Source organism: Tripterygium wilfordii, chromosome 13, assembly GCF_013401445.1.
Source record: "Tripterygium wilfordii isolate XIE 37 chromosome 13, ASM1340144v1, whole genome shotgun sequence".
Lineage (NCBI taxonomy): Eukaryota > Viridiplantae > Streptophyta > Magnoliopsida > Celastrales > Celastraceae > Tripterygium > Tripterygium wilfordii.
The window spans coordinates 83106-108061 of record NC_052244.1 but is presented as its reverse complement, the minus strand read 5'-3'; the positions used below and the strand labels follow the sequence as shown (position 1 = coordinate 108061).

The 24956-nt window shown below is 39.0% G+C and overlaps 6 protein-coding genes and 1 non-coding gene across 9 annotated transcripts; 6 read left to right on the top strand and 1 right to left on the bottom strand.

Moving 5' to 3' along the window:
* The first annotated feature begins 109 nt into the window (after nt 1-109).
* On the top strand, nt 110-4209 carry LOC120013009 (serine/arginine-rich splicing factor RS2Z32-like). Of its 3 annotated transcripts, none has more exons than XM_038864603.1 (7): nt 110-220; nt 382-497; nt 1191-1230; nt 1385-1480; nt 2654-2841; nt 2960-3034; nt 3637-4209. In XM_038864603.1, the coding sequence occupies exons 2-7, from the start codon at nt 391-393 to the stop codon at nt 3998-4000; spliced, it is 870 nt and encodes a 289-aa protein (XP_038720531.1). In that variant the 5' UTR covers nt 110-220; nt 382-390; the 3' UTR covers nt 4001-4209. The 3 variants fall into 3 exon arrangements, with proteins under 3 accessions (XP_038720531.1, XP_038720529.1, XP_038720530.1); XM_038864601.1 differs by having other exon boundaries at nt 2948-3034; XM_038864602.1 differs by having other exon boundaries at nt 165-182; nt 2948-3034.
* A 206-nt stretch (nt 4210-4415) lies between these two features.
* LOC120013010 lies at nt 4416-5748 on the top strand. The gene is made up of 5 exons (XM_038864604.1): nt 4416-4826; nt 4974-5052; nt 5146-5233; nt 5300-5421; nt 5529-5748. The coding sequence occupies exons 1-5, from the start codon at nt 4611-4613 to the stop codon at nt 5543-5545; spliced, it is 522 nt and encodes a 173-aa protein (XP_038720532.1). The 5' UTR covers nt 4416-4610; the 3' UTR covers nt 5546-5748.
* A 527-nt stretch (nt 5749-6275) lies between these two features.
* On the top strand, nt 6276-7172 carry LOC120012272 (pathogenesis-related protein 1C-like). The gene has a single exon (XM_038863611.1). It carries the CDS (start codon nt 6523-6525, stop codon nt 7132-7134), a length of 612 nt encoding a protein of 203 aa, XP_038719539.1. The 5' UTR covers nt 6276-6522; the 3' UTR covers nt 7135-7172.
* Nucleotides 7173-7844: 672 nt separating this feature from the next.
* On the bottom strand, nt 7845-9680 carry LOC120012271 (pentatricopeptide repeat-containing protein At2g37320). The gene has a single exon (XM_038863610.1). The coding sequence runs from the start codon at nt 9430-9432 to the stop codon at nt 7876-7878; it is 1557 nt and encodes a 518-aa protein (XP_038719538.1). The 5' UTR covers nt 9433-9680; the 3' UTR covers nt 7845-7875.
* A 3610-nt stretch (nt 9681-13290) lies between these two features.
* Nucleotides 13291-14383, top strand: LOC120013696 (E3 ubiquitin-protein ligase SGR9, amyloplastic). Its single transcript, XM_038865586.1, has one exon. The coding sequence runs from the start codon at nt 13366-13368 to the stop codon at nt 14209-14211; it is 846 nt and encodes a 281-aa protein (XP_038721514.1). The 5' UTR covers nt 13291-13365; the 3' UTR covers nt 14212-14383.
* A 1254-nt stretch (nt 14384-15637) lies between these two features.
* On the top strand, nt 15638-17190 carry LOC120013697. The gene is made up of 3 exons (XM_038865587.1): nt 15638-15995; nt 16143-16447; nt 16583-17190. The coding sequence occupies exons 1-3, from the start codon at nt 15885-15887 to the stop codon at nt 16614-16616; spliced, it is 450 nt and encodes a 149-aa protein (XP_038721515.1). The 5' UTR covers nt 15638-15884; the 3' UTR covers nt 16617-17190.
* A 6750-nt stretch (nt 17191-23940) lies between these two features.
* LOC120013989 lies at nt 23941-24047 on the top strand. Its single transcript, XR_005471523.1, has one exon. It is a non-coding gene; the product is annotated as a small nucleolar RNA R71 (small nucleolar RNA).
* The last annotated feature ends 909 nt before the right edge of the window (nt 24048-24956 follow it).

Here is a 24956-nt window from a genome sequence, read left to right as displayed (position 1 = left end):
CCCTTAGATTGACAAGAAGCGATCCTGTTCGTTCAATCTCCACGTATTTTTTTTAACAGTCTACATGACCCTTAGATTGACAGGAAGCGATCCTGTTCGTCCAATCTGTTTAGTTTGTCATACAAATATCAGATAGACATGACCAAGCCGTGCACTCTTTCAAGGTCCGAACAGCAACTAGGGTTAGTCGATCTTCTGCTTTTACCTTTCGCGTTTCTCGGTACGATCGATTTCTAAGTTATCGTAATTCTTGCTTCGGTCTGGTTGGTTTTATTTTCTGAAATTACAACCTTTTCCCTTGTAAATCGTTTTTTTAATTCTGATATGGATGCCGATGCCGTTTATGTAGTTACTGGTTTAATGGGTGATGTTTTATTGCAGAGTTCGAATATGCCTCGTTACGATGATCGACACGGCAATACGCGTCTCTATGTGGGTCGCCTATCCTCGCGGACGCGTTCACGGGATCTGGAGAGGCTTTTTAGCAGATATGGGAGGTAAAAATCGCTTTTCTGACAGGAGAAATATTTATTACTAGTAGATTATGAATTGATTTGAACCTTAAAGAAGTTGAATTCGTAACTGTGATGTTCTCATTGAGGTTTTCTTTTTCCCTCCTATTCGTCCTCCTATTGAAATTTTTGGCACATTAATAGTTCGCTTGGTATATTTGGGGATTTTATGGTATTCTTTAATGCTGCAAGCTTTCATTCGGTTCAATTTTTTCTATTCCACTAGTTGAAATTAGCTTCTTGGAATTGTGGGTAGCAGTTGGTTTAAGGTGCGGAGTGAAGTGTATCAATGTATGAGAGGGTTAAGACTTAAGGTCATTGCCAAGCTTGCTTTTGCTTGGAACCACGCTAAACTGTTCACGTGTTGTCTATGTGGGAACATTGTGCCTGCTAGGTGTCATACTTTTTTAACTTGAATGATCTTGTTGAAGGTTTCTGGGCTTTTTGCCTAACCTGGAGTCCCTATGGTGAGAGGGTCGCCTTGGTGCTATTGGTGGAAATTCATGCCGAGTGTATAGGAGACTCGGGCGATTCTTACTATAATGTTATTGCGTGTTTTTATCAAAATGGCAACAATCTCAAACTGGTGTTTAGTACGACTGTGAGGGATGAAGTATCATACAGTAGCAGTACTTAAGTAATGATGGCCTTACCTGTTTGTGGCAACCATTTCCGCAGAGTACGAGATGTGGATATGAAGCGTGATTATGCCTTTGTTGTAAGTGTTACTCCTTTTTTCTGGTCTGCTGTTTTTCCATCGGATTATTTATACCAAGAGTTTGTTTCATTTTTTTCTCTGTGATAGAGGTCTGCCACTTTTGTTTCACATATCTGGGTACTTTGCCTATTTCTTGCCTCACCTTTTCCAACAGGAATTTAGTGATCCTCGGGATGCGGATGATGCAAGATACAGCTTAGATGGTCGTGACTTTGATGGGAGCCGTATCATTGTTGAATTTGCTAAGGGGGTAAGTTTGATAATATTCCCGACTCTTTGTGAGTCAGATTGTAGACATGCTCTTTTGTGAAGGTAAATCGTTACTGTCAAATGGCCATAGGAAGGTGGATTGGGGAGAACGCTGCTCATGTATTTAAACCCCACTCCTCCTTCTCAAAACCTTCTGCTCTCTCTTTTCTTTCTCCTCTTTTTTTAGTTTTGTGCTGGTTAATATTTTATTGTCAATGTTGTTTTCTGATGATGGCTTCATCATGTTCATGGCATTTTCAACGTGCACCTTTCTAAATTGAATGCTTTTGTTTGTAAGAGTCTTCCTAAGAAAATCATCAGAAATGTAAAGGGTGAGAGTATACGCCATGTAGGCCATGGTGTTTAAACAATGACCTGACTTCCGTAAGAGGAGAGGTAGAACCAATTTTGTTTGTAAGAGTCTTCCTAAGAAAATCATCAGAAATGTAAAGGGTGAGAGTATACACCGTGTTGGCCATGGTGTTTAAACAATGACCTGACTTCCGTAAGAGGAGAGGTAGAACCAATTTAGTGATTATATGCATTTTACGTACTAATGATCAGTGGCAACATGTCAGTAACAAATATGTTAAAAACTGATTATAAAAAAACTTTGCTGTAAACTGTTTTTCATTTGTGAGAACTCATTTTGCTTGATACCTCTAGAATGTTTTGTTTTGTGTTTGATAGTTATTTTTGCTATTTCCATTTAGAATTAAAAATAGTAAACGAGGAAGAAGTATGAGGAGGTTTATGGTCTTTTATCTTGAAGCAAACATTCAACAAGTATATGATCTCGTCAAACGCGTACATGTCTTTGGTAAAAGGATAGTAGATGTCAAGAAGCTCATCGTGAGTGTCCATCTGATCCTACTAGAGAGTGTACTGCTGTATAAGTCCCTTTGAAAGTGGAAATATTAGCTACAGGAAAGCTTAGCCTAGATCCTTTATTAATAGGAAAACTCAATTGTATTCGTGTGGCCCTATTTGTTTTGCTTGTCAGATTGGCATTTGTTTGGTAAGTAAAACCTTTTTATGTGCTGTTAACCTCTGTTTGATTTGTGTTTCTCCGTTGGATTTCTCTCTGCCTTTTTCTTTATAATAATTATACAAGTCACTTGGGAGTTAACTGGCTTGACCAAAGTTGCCTTTCGGGTTGCTCGGGTATGGATAGGTACCTCGTGGTTCCCGAGAATATTTGGGCAGAGGTCCTCCTCCAGGTTCTGGACGCTGCTTTAATTGTGGCATTGATGGCCATTGGGCTCGAGACTGCAAAGCTGGGGACTGGAAGAACAAGTGTTATCGCTGTGGTGAAAGAGGTCATATCGAGAGAAACTGCAAGAACAGTCCCAAGAAATTGAAGTAATCTTGTTTCAGATTATAGTTATTAGCCCTGTTCTGTCTTGTAAATCATAATTGCAAAAGCTTGATGTATCGGCAACTTCTTATTGTCTGCTTTCTATTGCAGACGTGAACATAGTTATTCTCAATCTCCTGATAGATCTCTATCTCCTCGCCGTCGCAGCAGGAGTTACAGCCGAGGCCGCAGTTACAGGTGAGTTGTCTTCTTTGTCTTTGTTCCCCTTAGTTGCTCCATTGCTATTTGGTTTCTGTTCATGCTTTACACAGTTCATATAATTGACAACATAGTTGTTGAAGAGGCTTAGTCGCACTTTATTTATGTCGTGACTTGAGCGGTCAGTAGCCCTTTTTTTTGCTTTGTTTTATGTAGTGTTTTTTAATATCATTTTCAAATCAAGGAAGATGTATCTCTTTGTATTTGGTAAATGGCAAAACATATTTTTAGGAATTCCAGGAAGAGGTTTTCAAATTAGCTCTCAAAATAATGGAAACATGAAGACCTGCTAATAGTTTTGTTTTCCTCACACATTACATTTTGAGACTGAGAATGGAGAAGATTGATATCAATAAATATCTAATATGTATATTGTTATCTGCTTGTGTCCAGAGCAGAACCTAAGGTATCTATTTTGGCTAAAGGGAAAGATATTTGAACAACTTTTTTGTTAGGATTTTACGGAGGGAAGTGTTGGAGGAAGGTTGTTGTGCAACACCTCATATTAAGTGTGACCTTTTTTGGCTTTGATGAATGGTATGTTTTGTGATATTTTGACTCAATTGGTTCTTCACTTCCAGCCGTTCGAGATCCCCACCAGCAAAAAGGGAACGAAGCCTCGAGCGTGAGGATAGATCATTGAGCCCCATGCCAAGGAACAGTCCCCCACCCTTAAAGCGGAGGCATCGCAGCGAAACTCCTGATGAAGGCAGTCCGCATGGTTCTCCAATGAACAGGAAACTAGATAGCCATGAAGAGGGGTCAGATTATGGCAATAGCCCCGCGGGAAAAAGCCCTGAAAGAGTGAGCCCTGTTGATCGGGGCCATCAAAGTCCTTCTGAAGCCAATGGTCGTAGCCGAAGTCTGAGTCCTAAAGATGACAGGAGCCCAATTGATGATTCTGATTACAACCACCGTTCTCTGAGGCGCAGCGAGTCGCCCTAAAACCGGTCTCTAATTGCGGCTCTTACTGTACTGCAAGAAGTTGTTTTGCAGACCTTTGATTTCTCGTGTTTCTTATCGTTTGGATGTTTTAAATTTGCTTGTTCTGGGTGGAACTCGGTACTTTTGATTGTTATGGTTTGTCATTGGACTAGAATTACGACGTTAATTAAATTTTATTATTTTGGCATGTCGGCAATGCTTTTCCTGTTTATGCATTGAACAGCTAATTATAACACAGGAGAAGACAGCATATTCGTTTTGCTGATCATTTTATTTCAATTTTGATTGAAAAGTAATGGTTGTGAAGTTATAATATTGTTTTCCTCGAAATGCACATGAAACATGAAAAATGGCACGGTTGTAGTTGTTGGGTTGGGTTCAAGTTAATTTCCTTCCTCCTCTTCCGTCCCATGGTTCAAAAACAAAATGCTATTCTTTAATCCACAAACATATTAACAAATGTGGACTTACGTTCCTAGAGATTTTTTTATTTATTATATTATATACAATGAGAGAGACTAGTTTTTTTTTTTTTTTTTTTACACCTTAATTCATTTTATTGCGACAAATATGGGTCCAAGTAAACCAATCCATCCACTACTCACCACAAATGTCGCAGGCCGCTGCCTTGCCATGTTTTGGCGGCGTCATGAGCTCGGTGGCCCGCCGGCCACAGCAGAGAGCAAAGAAGACGAAGGGCTTTGGAGGCGACAGAAAGGAACCTCTTTGGAGTTGCGTGAAGGGTTGCGGTGCCTGCTGCAAGCTTGCTAAAGGTTACTCCTTTGCCACTCCTGAAGAAATCTTCACGGACCCTAAAGATATTGAGGTTGGCACCGACACTCCAACAGACCCTATACCCTAAACACTGAATAAGTGCCTTTGAGATGTGCTTTTAAAAGGAAGATCTGAAACAGTGTCTGTGATAGCGAATTTCAGGTGCCTTGAATAATTCTTCCCCATGTTTTGCTTTCAGCTATACAGAAGCTTGGTGGGCGCCGATGGATGGTGCGTACACTATCAGAAAAACACACGCACTTGTTCTATCTACTCTGGTGATGTATTTGCTTTTTTTGGTCTAGTTGTCAATATTGGAAGCCTCAACCTCTGAAATCTTCTCACTGTAATTGCTTATTCCTCCACCACAGATCGTCCATATTTTTGTAGAGTGGAGCCCAATGTTTTCAATTCTCTTTATGGAATTGACGAGCAGAAATTCAACAAGGAGGCATGCAGGTGCACCCTCTGGCTTTCTTTTTTGCTACTTGCATTTTGGATTTGTCACTCGTTTTTGCTTTGCAGTGGTTGCAGGGACACCATTAAAGCAGTTTACGGTTCACATTCAGAGGAGTTGGATAACTTTAATCGATCTATAAAGAATTCAGTTTCTGCTGAATTTGGTGTAAGCGCCGGAGATGCTACAGGTCATTTATCATCTGTCATTTCTTTCTCCACTCTGTTTTTCTTCGTTGTGCTGTCAAACTCAAACGGGTTTTGACCGCTGATTTGTCTTGTAAATTGTAATTAACAGGCTGCGAAGAGGTTTAGCTCCTACCCTTTAAATTGTATTGATGGGCTATGAGGGCTTTGCTAATTTTCCTTGGCATGAAAAGGCCTGCGATGAAGTTTTTGGTTTACTGTAACTGGACCTTAGTATGCCATGAACGGTTCAGATGTACAAAAACAAAATGCACCCGGATGTACCATCTTTCTGTAATTGCTTCGTTTTTAACTAAGCCATTTTAATTTTAGTAGCTTATTTATTTTGCGTACAAAATTTGAGTTCCCAGTGCTGTCTAGATATGGATTGTGACTATCCTGGGTTTCTATTCCAATGAGTTACTTACTGCTTGAAGGATAAATCATAAAAGTAAAAGCTTTGAAATTTTGGAACCTTGCTTGTATTGGATAGTCCAAACCTAAGGTGATTCTTTAATCCGTGGAAGAGACTGCAATATGTGATATTACTATTAGGATTTTCTCAACAGCACAAGTTAAAAGATTAGACATCATTCCCCCGACAATTTCATGAGTTTATTGTCATAAACGCACACCCAAAAAAAATAATGGCAATGTTAGAACATTTGCACAGATGGATGACAGATTGTCATACATTATTGACATGAAACTTGACAGAGTTTTCTAAATCATATTCCTAGACTTGGATTTGCGTCAAATTAGGAATTACGTCAAAAATATGGGGATGATGCATTTGAAAGTCCAAAATGCAATTTCAACAAAAAAATTTGGATGGTAAATAAGACATGCATGTTTCCCATCCGTGTAGACTATTTCTATTTATGGTCAATTGATTGGCCGGTGAAGAAGATATCAATCTGCAAAATCGATCACCAATTCCAAATTAAGACTAAAATTTGCTAATTATAGAGAGTGGCGTTAGAAATTAGTAATTAAGAGTCTCATGTTTCCCGTCTCTTTTGTCCTAGCCATATCCACTGCTGCTCTCGCATCCTGAGAGAGCAGCCATTCATCCAAATACCATTTCACCACCCAAACCCACGCCAATGTCACTTTCTCCATTCCTCCTCCTCCTCCTCCTCCTCGCCCTTGTTGTCTCTTGCTGCGCCCATCAACAACCCGGCGATGACACTACTACTTTTACCAAACCGGATGTCAATGAAAACAGCAACCCCGTCGGAGGATTGTCGAACGCACTCACGGTCGTCAAAACCAGGGTCGCTGTAGCGCGTGAGTTTTTAACGGCACACAACGAAATTCGGTCACGCTTCCAAGTGCCACCTTTGAAGTGGGACAGGAAGCTAGCTCGCCAAGCCCGGCGATGGGCAAACCTACGTGCCGCCACTGACTGCGACGTTCACAACCACTCCGGCAGTGGTTACGGGGAGAACCAGTTCTGGGGGTTTCTTGACCACTGGACACCAACGAAGGCGGTGCAGAATTGGGCTAGCGAATATGACTTCTACGATATCAAGTCAAACCAATGCAACCCCAACCAGAAATGCGGCCACTTCACCCAGATTGTGTGGCGGACCACCGAGAGGATCGGCTGCGCTCGTGTTGAGTGCAAGTGCAGCAAAGGAGGATGGTTCGTGGTTTGTGAGTATGACCCACCGGGAAACTATATTAGCTCCGGTCCTCTGGATGGAGGCAACTGATCTCCTCCTCCCACCACCACCACAGTTTAGGTGTACTCCGTCGCCACTAATAATTAATATGATATCAAATTTATTATTATCATCCCATATATGCTACTATTGATAAACGGTACCTAGACATGTCATCCCTAAGATGTCTCTGTAATCCAATCAATCTTGCAAGTCTTATGTGTATGCATTATTTTGAAATTTCAATGAGCTTCCGCAAGCATTAGCCTGTTTGGGAACACATTTTATACATTTCCATTAATTAATATGGTACAAACTCAATGTTCCCATCACCCGAGCCTCAAATTTCGACAATTTTCACTCCGAGGAGGATACCTTGGTTTCCAATTGATAAGCTTTAGTAAAGAAAGCAGGCCATGAAAGTTATGTCGACATGATGCTGCTTACAGTTGAATGTTGATGCACCTACATATAAGCACGTTGATTACCACAATCTGCAACTGAAAGGCCTCTAGAGGAGAAGCTCGTCCCATTTTAAGCCCAGTCAATATTCCCCCAGGAAGAGATAATAGTACCACCATTTTGGCATTGTCCAACACCAGAGAAAGGGCAATAACCCTTCTGAACTGCCGAAGAGTTGCATGCCGAGGTGTTGCACCAAGTGCCAATATAGACCATAACCACCTTGACTCTCTTTTGCCATCACATATCATCAAGGGAATGGATTTAGTTAGGCGTCAAAGACCAAATACCTTCTAACTTATAGCTTACATTGTAGTATATCAACCACAATCATCCATCAATATCTTCCTCCTGCATCTCGGGCAAATAGCCCAAGGCTTTCATGTGCTGTACCAGACAATTCACCAAGAAGATAATTTCGGTCTCTCTGGCGTTTGACCTGTCCTCTGCTCTAAAAATGAAAACCTCATTCTTGATCTCAACCCAGCTGCACCCAGGATTTGTTTTCAGACCTTTAACCTTCATCAGTTTCCGAACTCTTGCTGCTTGATCCCAGGATCTTGCACTAGAATACAGGTTCGCTAATTGCACGTGGGTGGCAGCACAACCTGGCTCAAGCAATAGCCTACTCTCCGCAGCCTCTATGCCAATCCATACACTCCCATGAAGCCTGCAGGAGGAAAGTAGTGAGCCCCAAATAACGGCATTGGGATGCATAGGCATCTTTCCAATGAGCTCCCGAGCCTCTTCAAGTAATCCAGCACGGCCAAGAAGATCAACAACACAAGAATAGTGATCTAGTTTTGCCTTAACACCATGTTCAACCATGACATTGAAGAAGAATCGACCTTGTTCAACAAGACCAGCATGACGGCATGACGAAAGGACACCAAGAAATGTGATGGCATCAGGCTTAACCCTTTCCTTCTTCATTTGTTTGAATAGATCAATGGCCTGAGCTGCAAGCCCATGTTGAGCATACCCAGCAATCATTGAATTCCAAGACACAACGTCTTTAATAGCCATGCTCTTGAATATGCAGAGTGCATCCTTGACATTCCCGCACTTACAATACATTGATACGAGGGCATTAGCTATGTGGACATACGAGTTAAAACCCATTCGAATTGTTTGGCAATGAGCACTTGTACCTTGCCCAAGAGCACCACTACCAGTGCAAGCACTCAAAACACTCACGAGTGTAAGATCATTGGGTTTCAACAATGAAGTTCTAATTTCACGGTAGAGCTCCAGACACATGTCCACGTGCCATTCTTGTGCGAAAGCAGCAATAATAGCTGTCCACGAGACGACATTTCTCACGGGCATTTCTTGAAACACTTGATAGGCGTTATTTATATCACCGCATTTTGCATACAAACTTACCAACGCGCTTCCCACATACACGTTCACGAGAAACCCAGTTCTAATCGCTAAACAATGATACTGAACACCGTCTCGGATACTACGCAAAGACCCACATAAACTCAAAGCATTTGACAGAAGACTCGCGTCAACTCTCAAACCATCCTTCACCAAATCAAGAATACCTGTGTTTGTATCCATTGTAGAAGATTCGAGGATTTCTTCAAAAACCCTCTCTGTTGAATCTGAGCCAGATAAATCACGGCCGCAAGTTTGTGAAGGGCTACGCTCTGGATCTCTTTGTAGAAATTCCTGAATGAGACATAGATGGCTTTGGCGATTTGTGGCGACGCCCGTTTTCGGGGACACGATGTCTCGTATTCTCAATGGCTTGACGACTGGTTTGCTTTCGACAGCGTATTTTAGTTTTTGAGAAGGGAAAGGAGTAGAGGTTGATAGAAGTCGTTGATATTGGATAAAAGCAGCCAGAGAGATCCATTTTCGATTTGATATTGTATTCATAAGTCAAGCAAGCGTTTGATGATATGATATACCAAGACGCAGGCTATAAAAGTAACCATGAACAAAGATAGTGGCTGTAAATGTCTGATGATGTTGATGAAAACATTCATCCGAACAAGGTTGGGTTGAGAGAACAAGTCTTGATTTTGAGAACAACTCTACCGATTTATATACTCAAAACAAACAATTCAAAACCTATTCAAACTAAACTAGAATATCAAACTATATAGAAAATTAGTATATATTTTAATCGAAACTCAACTCTTACTATATAGAAAACGACTATATACTCTCAAACTCAACTCTTAAACTAGACTAATTAAAAGTAAATGCCAACAAGAATATAAATACTAAACAAATATTAATAATGGTTTTGTCTTTTTTTAATTCTCATCATTCCCTCACTCTTCAAGACTATTCTTGTCCTTAAGGATAAAACTGCATCTTGAACAACTTTTTAACCACTGCATCATTCCCCTCGCTGGAGAAAACTCGACCTCGAATTTTAAAGAGGAGTAGTAGTACTAGTAGTAGTAAAAACCCTGTCGAGAATAACATCATTGACCAATACTTCCTTAAACCCTTAACTTCAATTATCAAAGAGACTGAAAGATTTTTGATCTTGGTAAAGTAGTCGAGAATGACAAAATCAACATATTCAACAAGCATCATAATATTGTTGAAATTTGCTAGTTGAATATTGTCCGATTTTTCCACCAATATTTCTTCCTTGGTCTCTTCTTGCAACAACAAATCTCATTCGTCTAGATAATCATCGAATATTGGGACTAATAATTCATCTATTCTCACATCAATAGAATTCACGTTCAAGTCTTCCTCTTTTTCTTCAGCGAAAATAGACGTTGATAATTTATTCAGATTATCTTTACTCTTGACGAGTAAGTCGTCAATCTTATCTTGTCATTGTCGGATTAGGGCAAACTGTTGTTAAATCTCCATGCGAAACACTTGAAGGTTGACTTTGATACGATCCTTGTTAAAACCCGTGACAAGTTCTCTCAATGAAAGCATCAATGATGAATACCCGTCACACGGGATGGGGATTCAGGTCTAGCATCACAAGTTTGGGCCTAACTCTCTATTGAAAATCTAGGTTGACAATAGGAGGTTTGTCCTCCCTTATAAACTAGACTCCAAATTCATCATCTTTCGATATGAGATTCTCATTAGATGTACCCAACGATGCATTGAACTCAAGGAAATATACACATATTTTTTTACGTTTTCGACTTTTTTTTCTTCTACTTCTACTTCTCTTTCTTTTTTTTTTTTTGGAAAATTAGAGATAAGTCCTCCATTAAAACTATTATTCCAATAAAGACACTCAAATAAGTTTTGTTCCATAAGATTCATAAAGATTAACACAATACTTCATAAAGGACCAAAAATTAGAAACATTTATTTTACACTTCCATGGTGGTGGCTCGCAGTAGTATTGTATCCAGCGGCCAGATCAGACAATTTTCTTCAATGTCAAATTCCGGTGGAATCAGCAACTGACGGCGGTGATTGATGACTGAGGACTGGTCGTGGTGCTTTGACGCTTCTATTTGATGGGTCTGTGGCCTTAATCGATAGTTGGACGACAATAGTACTCCATGCCCACGAATATGCTAATATATTATCTATTTCGACATGGTGATATGTTATCTATTAATAAAATATATGTTTGTTATTTGTTATTTGTTTCTAATATATAATATATGTTTCTTGCAGATATCTTATTTTTACAGGGAGAATGAAAATTAGGTGCGGTGGACGTGGGAAGATAGGAAACCATAATAGAAAGACATATAATGTTGTCATTTTAATTTTTTATGATTTTTTGTTAGATTTTATAATTATATTCATGAACAGATAATTTTTCATTATGACAGATGACAAGTTCCTTTTTTAAATTCTGTATTATTTATGATATATGTTATTTGTAAATTTTTAGGCAAATAAGATTAATTTGGTTTAATTTTGTTATATGTTTGGGACAGATTTCATTTGAAAATTTATACAGATGAAACAAATAATATTTTGGGGAAATGGATAAAATTTCAATAGATAACATATAAACAGATAGGGGTGGAGCTTGCAGGATTTCAGACAAATAGGGGCAAAAAAAAATTACAGGGGTTTAGGGTAGCGCACTAGCGCTCCCCAAAATTTTTTTAGGCTGATTTACTGAAATTTTTTATTGCAAAGTGTTATTTTAACATGATTTATAGTTGAAAATGTTCGTTCTGTAGTCGTCGTGAAAACAGAAAAAGAAGTGCTAATTGAAATATTTGGATCGAATCAAATTCGAATGCAACACCCTACCACCACCGTCTTCGTTGCAAACTCACAACTGATCACCCGTCAGGGACTCAAACCGTCACCCTCACTTCACTCACTTTTTTAGTTTGTTATCTTTGAGAGTCGAGAGCCAAGAGACAGAGCGAGATAGAGAGCAATTAAACAAAATTAAATGGGTTTGGCCATCTGACTTTGCAAGAGGTCAAAATGGGTTAATGAGACAGATTTGGGAAAAAAAATATTTTTACTAGGGGACAAGATTGAAAATTGGATAGTATAAAGGATATTTTTAAAAATTAAGGGGAGCGAAAGTAGAAAAAAGTAGTAGTATAAGACTGTAAGGGTATTTTTAAAAAAAAAACTAAGGGGGGCAATACAAATACCTCTGCCCTAGTCAACAGATCTATCATAACCAAAACAAGAAAAAAAAAAATACAAAAAAGAATAAGAAAGGTGCTGCATTCTTTCAAATATAATTTTAGTAGATTCAAAACAAATATTATATTAACAGATACAAAAAAGATATAATATCATATATTGATGACAATTGAAGGACGATCTTTTCATTTTCGTTCTCTATTTCTCTCTCTAGATCAAATTCCAACATTTAGTCATCAAAAAATGGGGATGAAGATAGATTTGGGTTTTTATTCGAAATATTAAGGACAGAATCGACAAACTATAAATTTTAAAGACATAAACGAGAATTTTGTGAAACTACATAAAGTATAGTTTTGCCCTATAATTTAACATAGGTGCTCTTTCTTTGCTTACCATAACATTAGCTTTTGACTGTGATTTGTGGACATAAAGCATGCCCAAGCTCAAATTTTATTTCTTTTCGGAGATTTTCCAGATTTTTCTGTCTCTTGCCTTTAGATGAGTGTTACCTCTCTTTTTTCTTTTCATCGGAAAAACGCTTTGCTCGCAGTTAAAGCATCCAATGTTGTAATGTATGGTTGTGCATAGCTTAGGGTTATATATCTCTAGATATTAGTAACATGCACGTGATGGAGGATGTGCATACCAAGTGTGAAGGGTAACAATTGGCCATGATAGGCGCAATAGTGTTGTGGTTGAGAATATCCAAGCTTAACACATGCGCTGATGGCTATCTCAATAATTTAGTTTTGTAGGAGACAAAGAGCAAAGAGCCATGGATGGGAGCAATGATTATTCTACTCTTGTGATTGTTTTGTTGCTCTTAAAGAGTTTACGGGATAATGAAAACAAATGGATTGTCAATTGTACATGTCTGAACTGGACATAGACACGAGGACAAGAGCCTATACTCCATCCCCAGCTAATGATACATAATTGTGACTCCAGAGTGTTCGAGATTGATTGACCCTATATATGCATGTTTCCCAATATTTGGATGGTGTCATTCTCTTGCATTCAAGTTATGTTAGTTATGCAGTATATCGTATGTTATAAGCTAAGTCACTAATAACGATCTCTTTTTTCCCATTTATTTTTTTTGGTAATAAATTAGTACAAGAAAACAAATCAAAAAAGAAAAAAAAAAAGAAGGTATTATATTAGCAATAATGTAGAAAATAGTAAAGTAAAGTTGGACACTAATTATAAATAGGGCACACATTCCTCAATCTTGCACAGGATCCCATGATGGAAGAAGAGAGAATTATAATGGGTGCACTACTGTCCGCCCTGAGCCACCCTCGGCTCTCAGATCTCACCCACTCCATCCTTTCTGCCACCCACCACCAGTGCCACCGGCTCTCCTCCATCGTCTCCTCCCCCTCCCTCTTCTCCCTCACCCTCCACCACCTCCACTCCCTCACTCTCCCAGACAAAACCCTCCTCATCGCTCGCCACCTCCTCGTCTCTCTACACCATCTCACACGTTACGTGTACCCATCACCATCACAAGCCTCAACGGGCATGAACCAGCGTGATCTGGATGCAGCCCTGCTCCTCCTCCTGCTGTGCGAGGTCCAGCAGCACAACCCGGAAACACTGAGAGAGCCTGTGAAGCGATGGCAAGGAGTCCTGAGTGAAGTGTTGTGCAATAGAATGCTATCAATCTCCGGGGTAGGTGTTGGTGTCATTCCGTTTGTTGAGATGGTGACGAGGAGTTTGAGGTTTGTTGGTGGAATGGGTTGTTGCTGTTGTGGTGGTGAGAAGGAAGGAACTTATGAGGTGGCGGCTTCACGGGAGGCCGTGATTGCATTGCCTTCAGTGGAGGTGGAGGTTAGAGAGGGACAAGTAGTGGTGGAGAAATGTGTGATATGTCGAGAGGAAATGAAACAAGGGAGAGAGGTTTGTGAGTTGCCGTGCGGGCATTTGTTTCACTGGATATGCATTCTGCCATGGCTGACCAAGAGGAGCACCTGTCCATGTTGCAGGTTCCAGCTTCCCACGGATGATGTTTTCTGCGAGATCCAACGCCTCTGGAGCAGTCTTCTCCTCAACCATTCATTATCTCATGGTGTGGGTTCATCATCATAAAAATTAAAATGAATGGTCCTGTATGGTTTTAACTGATTAGATTGAGAGCCTAGCTAGAGATCCGTGTGATTGATGTTATGTACTGATAAAGACACGTGTGGATGTGGTGAATTATAACGATCGATGAATTCGTGTAGCTAAATAATATCACAATATAAACAGATGTTTCATTCAATATCAATTTTCACTATGCTAATGTTCTTCAATGGCGCCGTTACCTGCAGCTGTGGGTATGGGATATCATAACTGGAACTCGCTTAGATACATACATAAAGCCCATATATAATTCAACTATTCTCTATTTAGTGGAGCCCATTTAATTTTTTAATCAAAGTTCAAATGTGAAACCCAGGCCCTGAACATTAAAGTAGCAGCCCACAATATGTCCAAGTTAATGAGCACCAGTAACAACTTTGACCATAACTGGACCCGGCCCATTGGAAAATAAACCCCAATCGATTCTTTGTAAACAAGGGCGGAGTTAGGAATTGATATTGGGATTGGTAAAAGTTGACGGGGTCCAAGGATAGCGACCCTATAATTTTTTCTAAGAAGTATTTACAACATTACACATATTTTAAAATGAAATTATAAATGTATATTCATCTTCATATTTAGTGGCATAAAATAACTCAAAACGTCAGCATAAATACATATTGGAGTTGATAAAACAAAAGGTCATACACAATTATATATGAAATTTAAATACAGTAGCACGTCACCCACATGCTTGGGATTAACAAAATAATTATATTTTGAATTAAAATGCAAATGACATATAATCATATGCTTGGGATTAACAACAACTCTAACATTGATTGTAATAGGTTGATATTTACGCCAGCCACTTCAATGTGATTATGCGAGCAACAAGGGGTGCTTTCATAGAATTAAAAAATGGCCATGATTTGTCATTTGAGTTGAAGCAAATTTTCCTCTACAGTCTATACCACCACATACATTGATTAAAAGCCAGGCAACCAGGTAGTTGTAAGTATGTCAACATCAAGTAGAGATTGGTAAATGGTTTCTTCGAGTCTAATGCAAGAAAACAGTACCACTTTAAAGTTATTAACTAACTAATAATAGTTTATCATTGTTTTTTCATGAAAGATACAACTTCTAATAATTATTTTTTCTATTTATCCAAGAAACATAGGGTCAATTTTTTTAAAGAGTTGTAAGTTGTGAATGCAAATTTTCATGGAAAAAGGTACGTACAGAATAATAACTAAAACGCATTAAAAACAAAAATAGGTAAAAGACACAAGTCAGAGGCATCTCGTGAAGCTAACCCGGCTCAGCTCAGTACTTTCAGTTCAAAATTTGAACTTCAAGTTTTATTCTTTCTTTTTTTTACTTCAATAAATGCTGCTCACAAAAAATTAAATTGTCCTACACTTCTACTGGGTCAGAGGGTCGGCAGTTTGGCAAATTATTATGGCAAAACGAAGAGAAAATTTATCCTAATAATCCTTCTCTCCCTCTCTTTATTTACAATATAAGCCTTTGTCCTCTAACAATCCTCTCTTATACCAAGTTTCTACAGTGATATATAGCTTGAAGAGAAAGGGTGCTGCTAATGCCAGTGAAGATAGATAGAGATTATTGGAGGAGATATATAATAGTTTTGGTTAGTCACATTCTGATATATATATATATGCGATAGCAAAATGGAAGGAGATGATGGTTTGAGGACTGTGGAGTGCCTGAGAGGGAGATTGCTCGCAGAAAGACAAGCTTCCAGAGTTGCAACAGAGGATGCGCAAATTATGGCCAAAAAGGTAATCTCTCTAATATGCTTCCTATCCGTCAGACTCAGACAAAATTTACATTTTATTATATATAAATAACATCTATCTGGAACTAACTAGTTGTAGTTGTGTTTGATCTGTTTCTGACTTTCTTCTTCGTGGGTGTAAAATTAATAGCTGATACAACTAGAAAACCAACTAAGAGAAGAGACCAAATTGAGGATTAAAGCTGAGAAGAAACTACATTTTTTAATGAAGAAGCTTGGTTCCTTGAAGATGCATCTAAATTCACCTGGGATTTGCGGCATTTCTTGCACATCTTCCACATCTACAAGTTGTGCAAGTTCCAAAGACTCTTTCGATTCTCAGATCACAAACTCAGCAATCTCACAAGAAATCAAGGACGATATAGGAGAAACCTCTAATTCCTTTCAAGAGAGTGCAACGTCTGCAGATTCAACAACTAAGAGCGAAGATCCAAGGTATCAAATCAAATCTTAATTTTCTCTGATAAATTAAGCAATCATTATTGTTTGCAAATGGGTTTTCCTAGAATGAATGAATTTAAATCCAAGTTCGATAATTTGTTTTATTATTTTTGCAATTCTTCTTCAAAGATTACAACTTGCAAATGGCGGGGATGGAGAATAGTGGAAGAAGTGAGAGAGACAATGATGATTCATTGTCATTAAATTAATTAGTTCCGGTGAGTTCTCCAGCAAGCAACAGTTCAGACCCAGGAATTGAAATTTTCATTGTTGCTCTTTCTCTTACTCTTAGGATAGTGCATTGCATGATACAGATATACCATGCGAATACTCAATGGATTTGAGTTTAGGGCTTCTTGATCTCGTCTCTTTTACCGTCTTTTATGTTATTTTCCTAAAAAAAGGTGGAGGCTTGGTGTTTATTTGATGGATTGACTTAGCAAATGTCCACTTAATTTCTTAAGTTGGGCTGAATTAAGGGCGTAAGCCGTCAAGAGAGTGGCTGGACTGACTCCTTGTGTTGTAATATGGGCTTGCCCGGAATCATGAATGGCTTTGGGCTTAATGATGGGGACTGCTTGTGTGCCTCAGAGCTGGCCTTTATCGAATCATCGGGTTTGGGCTTTAATGAGGCCAGCGGCTTGTTTAAGGCTGTAAGCTGCAAGGGCTTCTTTCTTTGTCCATTTAGCTCTGTAATAACCAACTAATAAGGGTTGGGAAATTTTATCTACACACCACTAATTTACTATCTTTACACCACTCTTTACACATTATAAGTTTATACCATAAATTTATAAGTCTACACACAAATTTATGATGAAATGACCGAAATACCCTTGTGATCCTTTCACTGGACAAATTTGATGACATAGAGGGGGGCCGAAATATTTTTGTTGAAATGATATGAAATTTTTTAAATCTTGACCATTCATTTTATCTCTTGGTTCTCCAAGTGACATATTTATTGTACGTACCTCTTATCTCTCCCTTTTCTCTAGGCAAAATTTAACATTTCGTCCCTCAACTATACATCAGGTTTCAGTTTCGTTCCTAAACTATTTTTTTTCCTTATTTCGTCCCACAACTATGACTAAGTACCCCATTTGTCCCTAAAGTAAGAAAGTCACCGGAAAAGTCCATCGTGGCACCTCGATGGCAAATCGAAAAAATCTGATGTGGCAAACTATTCCCAATGTGAACGATATGTCCCTAAACTATTAAATTAGTCAACTATTTGTCCCTAAACTTTTTTAAAAGCTATTGTTTTTATCTTTGAAATTTGATAAATGCTACAGGTATTAAAACAGCCAAAAAAACATGAAGTGAACAAAATAAGGTAGCACATAAGCTCAAACATCTCAAACAGAGTATGATTTAGTACATAATTCAAATGTAGCTTAACAAACATCTAAAATAAGTAATACTTACTCCAATAACTCAAACAAACATAAAACATAATACAATATTAAAGAACAACAGTTCATCAAAAGCAAGCCCCAACAAGCAGCTACCCGCACATTATCATCTTCATCATTTGTTCACAGACCACTACGTACCAAACCCCGCGGTAGACCCTGAAGACGACCCTCCATATGCATGATCAGTGCCCTGTAGTATAACATATTAAGCACTTATTTATAAAATAGGACAACCAAGTTAATATTGAAGTAATATAGTTTATACCTAATGTGTATTGGAGGATGACATTCGTTCTGTAATGCATGGTCTTTCAAAAACAGTTACAGATCCAATCGTTGGATCTCGTACAGAGTACGTCATAGGGCCATAGTATTTGGTTGTCCGCAGTTGAGGTCTAAATACTTGGTACTTTGGCACAAATGGTGGTCTTTGAGTACCACCAACAATGGGAACATAAGGTGCTTTTGGCCTCACACCACTAACAACCCCAACAGATGTAGCCATTGGTCTAACACCAACAACAGATGCAGCCATAGGCCTCTTTCCCCTAACATCAGCAGCCTTCCCCTAACATCAGCAGCCATAGGCCTCTTTCCCCTAACATCAGTAGCCACAGGCCTCCTACCCCTAATAGCAGCAGTCCCCGTAGGTGTTGGGTCTAAATTAACCTTACTAGCAAGTGTACTAGTCGGCGACTACAGCACAATGATAAGCAAGGGTCGAATCCACAGGGACGGTGTTATGTTTAATCCAAATGTATATTTGTATGTATATATGGACAATGCAATCAAAAGTAAAATTCAACTCAAGATTGTTTGGTTTGGTAATTCAACTAAAACAAGCAAAGAGCAAAGTGTTTTTGGTATTTTCTTAGAATTAGGATGCAACTAATGCAAATGAGATGATTTAACAAATATGAGATGAACACCAAGGCTTCGGAATCCCCCTTGGGAAATGACTTGGAATGACATAAATTCACACACATATTTGCTAATTCGGGCATAACGAATCCGTACCTAAGTCGGTTTTAGCGCACTTAAGCCAAATCTCCCTAAAATCGATTACTAGCCATCTTATTGGTCTAGGTCGGATATTCCTAAATACATTCTAGCCATCTTATTGGTCTAAACATGCATAGGAATTTATGGAGTTCTATGGAGATTAGGATTCATACAAAATTGTCACCTAATTAAAGGGAGACACATTCATAATCAAGTGTTTCAAGAAGCATAATCTACTTGACATATTATTGTCTAAGCAAATTCTTCAAACAATTTCATCCAAAAACCTAAAGTGTTGGCCAAACACCACAAGCATGAAGAAATTGCAATCAAACATAGAAACACACGATTTATACCCAAATCAACTCATATATATGTAAATCAAGTCATAAACAAAGTCATCAAACCCAAGGCTTCATCCTAGCCTTGGCACAAGAGATTTAGTTACACATAATGAGAGAAAAACACAAAAGGAGAGATGAGAAAATCATGAATAAACCCAATTAGTTGAGTAGATCCAAGTTGAGCTGAAGAATCTCTCCTCCTAGCTCCAAGAATCGCCTTCCCCCTCTGGTTTCGCTCCCCAGAAAATCAGTTCTAGGTTAAAAGTGTCCTGCGGCTCGGCAAGTTCGCGAATTAAAACATACCAAAAAACTGTCTTGTGCGCCTAGGCGCGTTGTATTCACGCCTAGGCGCACCACGCCTAGGCGCACGCCTAGGCGCACGCCTAGGCGCAATCCTAGGCGTGCACAACTTCAAATTCACGCCCAACTCGCTGGACTGGGCGTGCACAAGTGATACTGGGCGTGCACAAATATTGCGCCTAGGCGTGGAATGATTCCAAAATCTCCATACGACGTCCGATTTGCACGATTTTAGCGTCTACGGAAAGCTTGAGATGTCTAGTTTCCAATGCCTTTTATTTCGCTTGATTCCGATAACGTGACAAAAAGTTATAAGTATTTGAACACACGAAGGTCGGTGGACATTTTCTTCAGTTCAGCCCTTTTTTCATCACTTTTCATCCAAACCGCAATCAACCTATCAGAAATACAAATCAAAACATAAATACACTCATTATTTATCAAAAGAAAGCTTAAGAGGGGGATATTTCTACCAAAAACAATAGGTATTATCATACCTATCAAACACCCCACACTTAAACCTTACTTGTCCTAAAGTAAAACTAAACAAAGTACATCTACCAACTAACATCCTAACTCACTAACGCAGGAATCGCGATTGCATTTAGCATATGCAACAAGCCGTTAAACCCCTAGGTGTCCCTAGTGGAGGAGTTTTGTCTCCTGAGGGCTTACAAGAACGACACCCACAAACGTTTCAAGATAACTCAAATCAAACATATGTGAGGGAAATTGCTAGAATCGAAACAATATACATCAATGCCATGCAATCAAAAAGATGTGGAGACCCCACACTTCATCCAAACATATACTCAGTGAAGATTATCCGTCTACTCAATCACTTCATCTAAATTAAGTGCATGCAAAGAAGAAATGTATAAATATTTGGCTTCCAAAAGTTCATAGGCGCCAAACATAGTCACATTCCAAGAATTCCAAGAACAGTCAAGTAGTAATACCAAGGCACTTTTATTTATGTACATACTTCTCTTCTTCTTCTTCTTCTTTTTTTTTTATTAATTTTTTTTTTATTTTTTATTTTTTTTTATTTTCATCTTACTAGGCCCGTGCAATGCTCACTCCTTTAAGCTTTCTAGTCAACCCATGTAACAAGTTCTCAACCAATGACTCCCAACCAGTTGGTTTAGGGCATTATGTGATAAAGCACACCTCGGATCAATCACTCGAGTTGAAAAGGCTTCGAAGTTAAGCTAGCCTAGTATGTTCATCAAGATTGTCTTACCTTTTTACGCGAAACTCGAGTTGGTTAGACAAGAGCCCCGGTTACTCAGCAAGATCACAAGAGCGGAACATGCTTTTATTCATCATCAATTTTTTTTTAACATGCATGTAATTAACTAGTGCCAAGAATATCACTAACACGGTGTTCTAGATCATCTTAAAGAAAGTCCACATTCAACATCTATTCACCCAAGTCATACCCCACAAGCATACATTCTTGTGCAAGTGAATTCAAGTGATTATCCAATAGAGTAGACGTCAAGCATATAGAAGGATAAGATGGGTTCCACAAACCAAGATCAGCTGCATTTCAATATAGCACTCAATTCAACAGAAAATTCCCATAAATATGCAAGATTCAAGCACTGAATTTTTTTTTATTTTTTTTTTTTTTAAAATTCAGCTACAACAAAAATCATGTGAAATTTGGCACAAGATAATCCATATGCAGTCCACCACCCCACACTTTAAAGAATGCATTGTCCTCAATGCAAAACATAACAATGTAATAATGCACTAAAAAGAGGACAAGTTGAAACAATACAACCTGGGGGTTGGAGTCATGCATCGAGTGGATTGGGGTACTGGCCTAGCCACAATTCTTCAATGTCTTCATGAACCCTTTCTTGCATATGACCTTTTTTTTTTTTTTTTTTTTTTTTTTTTTTTTTTTGTAAACACACGCCTAGGCGTGTATAAGGTGCGCCTAGGCGTGCACAATACGCGCCTAGGCGTTCACAATACGCGCCTAGGCGTGGTCTGGCTGTAAACATAATGCCCAGAAATTTAAACTTTCCTGCAGCCAGATTCCAACACATTCAAACTAACATCCACACAAGATTTTGTCAATAAAAATGGAATAATGAAGAACAAAAGGATACACAAAAGGATATACTTCATTGGGTTGCCTCCCAAGTAGCGCTAAGTTTAATGTCTTCAGCCAGACGTAGTTGTACCTACAAAATCAACCATGTATGCATCAACACTTAATAATTTAAGCAAACTCTCACCCCAAACTTTAAGAACATGCATGGTCATCAATACAAATAAATAAAGGGAGGGAGAAAGCTTAAACACAACACTCGTTTTAGATAAGGAGAGAGACAACCTGATTTGGAGAAATCACCACAAGCCTCAACACCTTCACAACAATTCTTGGGAAACAAATCAAGGAGGATGGTGCACAGGATACTTTCCATTCAGAATCCCCGAAACATTTGGCCCACAGAATTGAAATTGACGAGCCACAAATTTCCACCCTTTTTCTATCTTAGAATTCGTTATCGTGAAAGTACCATGGATAGACAATTTCAATGTCTCAAAAGGAGCACACACTTTACCTCTCAACATTGTTTTGGACCGTGCCTTTTTCAACTTCCTTGCTCTTGTCCGCATGCCTTTCAAAGTTGGAGATAGCTTGCTAGTAACAAGGGAAGTAGCCATGAGCTCGTTGGATATTGGTGATGATGGGGTCTTTTTGCCTTCATTGCTATCACCATCCACATATTCAACAACCTCATCACTTGAAGCCGTTTTTGTCAATAAATTCACTCTCTCATGGCCTACCATATCAACATGAAGGCATTCTCTAATGACATCCGGACTCTTCATAGCCTTAAAAATTTTGAACTCAATGGTCTTGTCAAAGACTGTCATTGTGAGCATGCCCTTTTCCACATCTATAATGGTCTTTGTGGTAGCCATAAAACCACGGCCTAGAATGAGTGGTACATCTCTTGTCGGATTAGGTTCACCCTCCATATCAAGCACCAGAAAATCCACCGGAATAACAAAATCACCCACCTTTACTAAAACATCTTCAACTAACCCAAAAGGATGCACTAAAGAGCGATCAGCTAGTTGGAGAGTGACTGAAGTTGGTTTCAACTCACCTATCTTCAAAGTAGTGTAAACAGAATAAGGCATGATATTTACACTTGCACCAAGATCCATCAAGGCCTTTTCAATTTCTTTCTCTCCAATAATACAAGGAATGGTAAAGCTACCCGGATCTTTTAATTTGGGCGGGAGCTTCTTTTGTAAAATAGCACTCGTTTCTTCGGAGAGAAATACTTCTTCATGATCACCTATCTTCCTTTTGTTAGTGCACAACTCCTTCAAAAATTTTGCATATGCGGGAATAGACTTAATTGCCTCAATGAGTGGAATATTAATCTCCACTTTCTTCAAAACTTCAAAAATATCCCGATTATACTTGCTTTTCTTAGCTGGGGCAAGACGAGATGGAAAAGGCACTTTTGGAACATACTCTTCTACTTCCGGCTTTTCCTTCTCAACATGAGGTATTTTGGAAGCACTTGGCTCCACCACTATAGGCTCATCATGATTCTCACCTTCAAGCTTTTTATACTCAATTTTGTTATCCACATTTTTCCCACTTCGCAAAACAGTAATAGCATTAGCATCCTCATACTGCTTAGGATTTACCTCAGGTTGACTCGGCAGCTTTCCTGGCTGTCTTTCACTCAAGGCATGAGCAAGTTGTCCTACTTGCATTTCAAGCTTTGCGATAGATTGAGTATTACTGGAAACAGTTTGTTGCAACTGAGTCATTGACTTGCTCATCTCTGCTTGGGAATGTTGCATTGTGACTTGTGATTGAGCAAGCTGGGAAATAAGGTCCTCCATAGTAAACTTCCTTGCATCTTGAGAAGGTGCTTCTTGTCGTGGAGCTTGCCAAGGTCTGGGCCCTTGATTGAAATTCTGGGGTGAAGCATAGGAGAAATTGGGATGATTCTTCCATCCTGGGTTATATGTGTGAGAAAAGGGATCATTCTGCTGCCTATGAAAAGGTTGAACTGCATTAACTTCCGCTTCAGGAAATGTCCCACTTCTAGAACATACATGAGTAGGATGATCGGTGCCTCCACAAATGCCGCAAGGATCCAAATTTCTGCTCAGCAAAGTCACTACCGCATCCAATTTCCTAGCCACAGATGTCATCTCTGTATTTGAACCACTAGCCTCATAAACCATGTGTCTAGGAGCATCAAGATCACGATTATCCCATTGTGAGGAATTTGCCACCACAGTCTCAATAATTTCATTGGCTTCAGTTGGTTCCTTAGCCATAATATTTCCTCCAGCAGCTGCATCTAACCTATGGCGGCATTCATCAGCCAGATGTTGGTAAAAGTATGATATAATCTGCCATGGCAAGAATTGATGATGTGGGCAACCAATCAATAAAGTTTTATATCGCTCCCAAGCCTTAAAAAGTGGTTCTCCCTTGTTCTGTCTGAAATGGAAAATCTGATCCCGAAGCCTCTGTGTCCTTGACTGAGTATAGAACTTCTGAATAAACTTAGCAGAAAGTTGATCCCAAGAAGTGATAGAATTTGGTGGCAAAGTCTTGAACCAGATCTTAGCACTTTCCTTAAGAGAAAAAGGAAAAAGCTTCAACCGTATGAATTCTTCAGATATGCCTTGAATTTTTTGAGTGCCACAAATTTCCAGAAAATTATCAATGTGATCACTAGCATCTTGATTTTCCGCTCCTGAGAATGATGGGAGCATGTTAATCACATGACATTTAAGCTCATAAGATAGATTTGGCGGAATGGTTGGTAATATGATGCAAGATTGTCTAGTAGAGAATTGTGGCATAGAGTAGTCCATGATTGTGACCGGAGCATTTGCATTGTTGGCATTATTGCCAACTTCCTCACGATTCTCAGCCATGCTCTCCTGTTCAGAATGTTCTCCCAAAATGTTGTCACTAGATGAACTAGAGCTGGATATAGGAGGAGAGATAGAACGAGTGGAAGATTTCTCCTCAAGAAAATCCTTGTCTCTCTTGTTCCTTCGTGCACGTTCCAAGTCTAGATCGACAGGAAGAATTTCTGTATCTTGAGAACGCCTTCCTTGCATGAACTACAAACAAGAAAGAAAAGTATAAGGATCACTAATTATCAAGTAAGAAAGAGCTAAACTAAGTATGTAAGTATCTATGTATATAAACAAGAATGGATCAAATATAAGCAACCGTCCCCGGCAACGGCGCCATAAACTTGTTGGGTCTAAATTAACCTTACTAGCAAGTGTACTAGTCGGCGACTACAGCACAATGATAAACAAGGGTCGAATCCACAGGGACGGTGTTATGTTTAATCCAAATGTATATTTGTATGTATATATGGACAATGCAATCAAAAGTAAAATTCAACTCAAGATTGT